The sequence below is a fragment of the Epinephelus moara genome, chromosome 8, assembly GCF_006386435.1.
Source record: "Epinephelus moara isolate mb chromosome 8, YSFRI_EMoa_1.0, whole genome shotgun sequence".
Lineage (NCBI taxonomy): Eukaryota > Metazoa > Chordata > Actinopteri > Perciformes > Serranidae > Epinephelus > Epinephelus moara.
The window spans coordinates 2,621,884-2,628,239 of NC_065513.1; the positions used below are offsets into that span (position 1 = coordinate 2,621,884).

Below are 6,356 nucleotides of genomic sequence, written 5' to 3' on the forward strand. Positions count from 1 at the left end.
AACTAACTAACTAACTGATTGACTAACATAAACAACTGAAAATTGAAAAAAAATTAGCTTGCACCGTTAGCTCCGGTAAGGGAAAGCATGAGGGAAAGTGGCTGACCGGAAGTCACGCACAAAAAAACGGAAGTTGATCACTATTTACTTCCGTGTTTGAAAATAAGGTGGATAGCGACTACAGGAAACAAAAAATAACGGGCCCTCATTACACCTCACTGTGCATGTGGATGCTTGACTTCCTGACAGGTAGACCCCAGGTGGTGAAAGTGGGCGGACACACCTCTGCCACCTTTACAGATAATACTACATAACAACCTACTCCTGAACATCACAGTACTAAGGAGATGATAGTGGACTTTGGGAAGAAGCAGCAAAGGGACTACGCCCCCCTTAAAATAAACAGGCCCTCAGTGGACAGGGTAGATAGCCTCAGTTAGCTTTGTGTCCACATCACTGAGGGCCTGACCTAAGCACTGCAGACTGACTCAGTGGTGAGAAAAGCAAGGCAAAAACTGTTTTAGGGGATTTGAGTATCCCCTCAAATACTGAAGAATTTCTATTCCTGCACCATCAAGAGCATCCTGATGAGGAACATCACTGCCGAGTACGGAAACAGCACTGAATAGGACCACAAAGACCTGAAAAGAGTGGTTCGGTCAGCTGAACACACTATAGGCGTTACTCTACCTGAATAAAGGTGTTTACACCAGATGCTGTAACAATAAGGTGAGGAGAATCATTAAAGATCCCAGCCTCCCGGAAGACTGCCTTTTCTTCCTGTTGAAGTCTGGAAGAAGGTACCAGTTACACAAGGCCAGCACTGAGAGGCTCAGGTGGAGCTCTTACCCTCATGCTGTGTTCACACCACAAGTGACACAACAACAGGCTACAGTTGATTTTCAGTGGAAGCTAGTGACACGTAGCTACAATCTGACGGCCGGCACTACTGAAAGGCGTGATGCACTACAAACAAAAGTTGAGCTGTCTTCAACATTTTCAGGACTATGATGTGGCGAAGCATCAGCTAATCATATGGTAGGTTTATAGCTATTGTACTGTGTTATTTAGCTTTCATTAGCTGGCACTATGCTAGCTTTCAGTGAATTGTGGTGCACACAGAGATGCAGTGGGGTGGTGAAATGTGATGTTAAAATGGGGCTCAGACACTGATCAAAATCTTAGATATTTTATGACCATAATACAAACTTTAGATGGCATTCATTTGAGGTGTTTTGTGGCCAGTAGCAGACACACACAAGTCAGTGACAATGTAGCTATGGTAAGGAGCGCTTGAGTTACACTTCCACAGCGACTCGGCAATAATGTAGCTGGCAGTGCTGTTGCTGTGTAGCTTGTAGTGTAAACACAGTATCAGGCTACAAGGATCCTAAATCAAGACTTTCAGTGCTTCTCAAGGTCAAGGAAGAATGGCTGAATTTCAAGGAGGCTATATCACTGTTCCAATGTCAAGGATCCTTTGAATTCTACTGAGGACTGAATCCTTCCTTCAGAGAATTTTCAAGGATGCATGTGTGTATCTTCAGCCGACATGAAGTACCCATAATTATTTGAGCACAATTTGAAGGCGAGGCCTCTTCAGTGACACACGCCTGGGCACTCACTAGCCTGTTCCAATGTGTGTTCACTGAATGTTAGGAAGGAGTCATGCCTAGCCTCTGTAGGACCTGAGTTTGAAGGATCCATCCTACCAAGGAAGTATCCTTCACTTTGAGAAGCACCCTCTGCCTAAACCTAAACCCCAGAGACCTATATTTATTATTATTTCAGTGTTCCTGGATTGATAGAACTGATGGGTTGCATTTTAGTGAAGTCATAGTTTTAGGATTTCATGTAACAAATAAATTGATTGATTGATTGATTGATAGAAATGCCTTCTTTTCATTTTAGTTTGTGTATAGGGTAGATCGAGTTAAAATGATGTTCCCCTATATGTGTTTATTCTTATTGTCAAGATAATCCTGGTGGAGGCCTGTACATGAAGTCTACAAGTAAACTCACAGATCTCTGCAGTCTGTCAGGAGGAGGCAGGGGCTTGTTTGTTTATGTCCTGCTTTCAGTCTGTCAGATGTGATTGAAACTAACATCTGACATATTGATGCTGGCTTTTAGTGTGAGCAAGTCTAAAGGAACCGAACGGGTGTGTAGGATTTAGGAGGATATAGTGGCAGAAATGAAATATAAGTATGTTTTCTTTAGTGTATAATCAGCTGTAAATAAGAATCATTGTGTTTTTTTTACTTTAGAATGAGCTGTTTATATCTTCTTAGGGAGCAGGTCCTCATCTGTGAATATTGCCATGTTACACTGCCGGCAGATCATGTCTATATTGGGTCCGTCGGTCCATGACCGATTCTGGACATCTATTCAACGTCCAAACTAGGTCCACTATTTAAACGTCCAACCATGACCCAACTTGGATGTCACATTGACGTTCAACATTTGATCTTTGAACTGGGTAAATTTTTTGGACGTCATTTGGACGTCTATGACAGGTGCAAGAAATGTACATGATTAATAAATGTAATATTTTTTTTATTTACAAATATCAACATTGTTGATATCAACATGATTAAGACATATGAATACAGACTATAAACAAACACGATTTATTATGTGTATGCCTATTTATTTATTTATTTATTTATTCAGTAGGCTGTGTTTTTTGTTGTTGTTGTTGTTATTTTACATTTTGCTGTTTTTCTTTAACTGGTTTATTTATTTTAATTAATCAAGTTATTTATTTATGCATATATGTATTTTTGCATTTATCTGTTTATTTATTTGGAAATGCAATATATGGGAAATTAGAGTTCAGAAAATAATTTCATGGTAGCCTATATTATCCACCTTATTCCTAACTTAAAAATTTGTGACGCCATGACAGCCATTGCGGTTTCCCGAGAGAGAAAGAGGCAACGATGGCCACTGTTCTCAAAAGAACCAACAGCAGCAGAAAAGTCAAGGACAGCCGAGGACAGCTCTATCAAGGGCTTTGGATTTCAACCAAAGATTCAAAAACCAGTCAACGCCACTCTGATTGGCTGAGGCAGTACATCATCATAACCCAACCAGTAAACGCCACTCTGATTGGCCGAGGCAACACGCCAGGCATTTGGCGTCAAGGGCTCTGTTTGGCGCGGTTCGGCGTGTTCGAAGCATTGCAAGTCACGGCACAGCTTTTCAGCCTGCATGGCAAATTCACTAGGCCTATGGAAATCCCCATGGTGAATCCACTCATCGTTTTCCTCTAAATTGAAGGTAAGTTCGGTCAGCAATTTCCATGTGTATGTATAGTGTTAGGTAGTTTAGCGTTATTGTCTTGAACTTCCCAAACCTGCTGTGGTCACGGCCGCGAATGGCGAAGGGCGTTAGCATGCCTTAAGGGCACACATTTTTGTTTTGCGTTAGCTTGCTGCACAACACTCTTGGTTCATGTTCAGTTTCGATGTTATTTTAGCTGTCCACGGGAGAACATGTTGTGTAATGTAAATATAAACTGTTTGTAGCTTGCAAATTGATTCGATATTGTATGACTACCTTAGGGTTGCTAACAGGGTAGGTCGAAAGTGGAACTGCCCATTGGTTCGACATCCCATTGTTCCGACCATATTAAACTCATTGTCCCTAAGTCCGTTCCGAAATCATCATGATGCCCTGTGGTTAAGGTCTGGTTAGGTTTAGGCACAAAAACCACTTGGTTAGGGTCAGGAAAAGATCATGGTGTGGGTTAAAATGAAAAAGAAAGTGACAAACACATAAGCCGTGAGCCTGCTCCGCCTCAAGCCGGTCGCAGCGCACCATACGCCCGCCGCGAGCCGTTCAGCACCGCGGACAGTCGGACTAATGGGATGTCGAACCAATGGGCTGTCGAACCAATGACATGGACCCGGTCGAAAGCCAGCTAGCTAGCAGCATGGCATGGAGTTCAGACCGACTAGCTCGTTGCTAACTAGCTAGCATCCGTATACGGGGTTCACAGATGATGCAAGGTTGGTTGATGTTACTCTCAGTCACTTTTATCGGTCATGAAAGGAACATTATAAGTTTTATTGTAAACCATTAGAGGTGTTTTGTCTCTGATACCACCCCACTGGTACAAGAAGCGAACACTATGTAGGTTGCACGTTGTTATAATCTGGCTGATAACTACCTACCTACCATTCTTTGCTAAAACCTTACGTTAGCCAACTTGTTTTGGGTGTTCTAGGGGCTTTTTTCCAACGCATTCACTCTGAATATTGTCAGAAATTATGAAAAAAAATGTGTACAATGTTTCTGGACCAGAGGCAGCAATTCTGATGTACTCTTTGTTTATTCTGGTCGATTTTTATCCGTGCGACTGAAGAGTGGCCATAGGCATTGGGCAGTGACCACGATAATGGCAGGGCGATGGAAAAAAATGTTTGTGCGATGAATTTATTTGCCTAGTAGCAAGCGTGCGACAGACTGCTTGAAAGCCGTTTGTGTGCGTGGTCTGTTTTTCCTCGTTTTTTCACTAGACGACAAGAGCGTTCACTGCCGTGCATGGTCTGGCAGCCAGTTGAGTTGGTTTATTAGTTTAATTAACGGAGGGAAACTCTTGTCATCGAGTGTCTTTGTCTCTGTGGGGGAGGCGGAGCTATGGGCTACACACACACACACACACACACACACACACACACACACACACACACACAGTGCAATCTTCGTGGGGGGGAGACGAGGCGGAGAAAAAATAACAGTTGAGCGTAAGAGAAAGACAGGGACCTTGTTCCTAAACCAAATGCCACGGCCCCTGTGTGGGATTGTTTTGGATTTAAACCAAATGACAGAGGGGAGCCCAGTAATTTGGACGAGCCGATGTGCCAGGTTTGTTCTAAAACCATCTCAACAAAAAGAGCGAATACAACCAACTTAACTGCACACCTGAGAGTGAGAGACTGACAGTCTATTTTTTTGTATTTATAAGGTCTTTATTTATTTATTTAGATATTTTTACGTGTTATTTCAGATATTTAAATTGTCTTTTTTTTTGCTTTCGTAAATATTCTTGTTAAATAATGTTTATTTCTCTTTTAAAAAGGGTGTACTTGCATCATTATGCCTCTATTATCATTATATAAGGTTTTTTAAATGGTCTAAAAATAGCAAAATTACAACAATAATAAAAATGGTCTTAAAAGCACAATATTATGCAATACTATTGCTTATCGCATAATGCAATTAATCGGCCAACAAAATTTGTTATTGTGACAGGTGCTACAAACTTTCTGGCCTGTGCTACAAAATTATCACCCTCTGTAGCTCCAGTGCTATGGGCTAAAAAAAGTTAACATACAGCCCTGCAGGGTCATGGCCACACAAGGTTAACAGTGACATCACGTGGTGCAAACGAATATGTAGCATCTCCCACATGGTAGGGGATATGTTTTTGTTGAACATACTGGGTGCAATTTCTCTGGACGCTTCACTCGGTCAGCACACAAGTCCAGGCTGAACTTGTACAGGTCTATGTTTCTGCTGTACAAAGTCTGTACAGTAGGATTTCTTTATATAAAGTGCTGCACATAATTTAAGGTATTTGAGTGGTTACATTTTTTGATGCATACAAACCCCTCTACACCTCAGGTACATGCTGTGCTTTTACTCCACTACAACAATTTATTTGACTGTGTGTGTTAGTGTGTATATTAATAAGGCTTTAGTTGTGTATCTAAACAAATTTTGTTTCTGTCAGGTCAGATGCTGTGACGTGTCTTTCATTGGGACGTTGTTGTTCATTGTTGTGACCTTATTCCTATTTCCTTGGCAGCGTCTACAAACTCAAAGCGCGTAGTGTGCTTGTAGGCTCTAGGCTATCTTCGTTTGTAACACAGCAACACTTAACTGTTGTGCGATGGAGAATGAAAACTTTAAGGTGTTTAACCCATTTTTTTTCTGTCTCTCAGGTGCTGTAAGGTGTCTTCTCTCATCTTTTTTTCCTTGGCAGCTATACAGCAGGTAATGGACTGCCAGTCTTGTTTTTGTAAATGAAAAGCTTATCTGCAATCTCATAAGGTGTGGTGTGCCTATAGGTCGGCTGTTTTAGCCATGTCTTACAACTATAGTCCATAGTCCAATGTCGCTTGTTCAAGAGAACATATCTGTTAACTTATAAAACTCTAAATGGTCAAGCTCCATCATATCTTAGTGAGCTCATAGTGCCATATTATCCCACCAGAACACTGCGCTCTGAGAACGCAGGGTTACTCGTGGTCCCTAAAGTCTCCAAAAGTAGATCAGGAGCTAGAGCCTTCAGCTATCAGGCTCCTCTCCTGTGGAATCATCTTCCTGTTACGGGCCGGGAGGCAGAC

General features: G+C 41.8%; 1 protein-coding gene across 1 annotated transcript in view; it reads left to right on the plus strand.

Moving 5' to 3' along the window:
* Positions 1 to 6,356, plus strand: part of LOC126394174 (uncharacterized) — a 19,704-nt gene that overhangs the window by 3,287 nt on the left and 10,061 nt on the right. Inside the window, exon 2 of the mRNA XM_050050844.1 lies at positions 5,952 to 5,956. Coding sequence (XP_049906801.1) covers positions 5,952 to 5,956 — 5 coding nt within the window. The remainder of the gene's footprint in view (positions 1 to 5,951; positions 5,957 to 6,356) is intronic.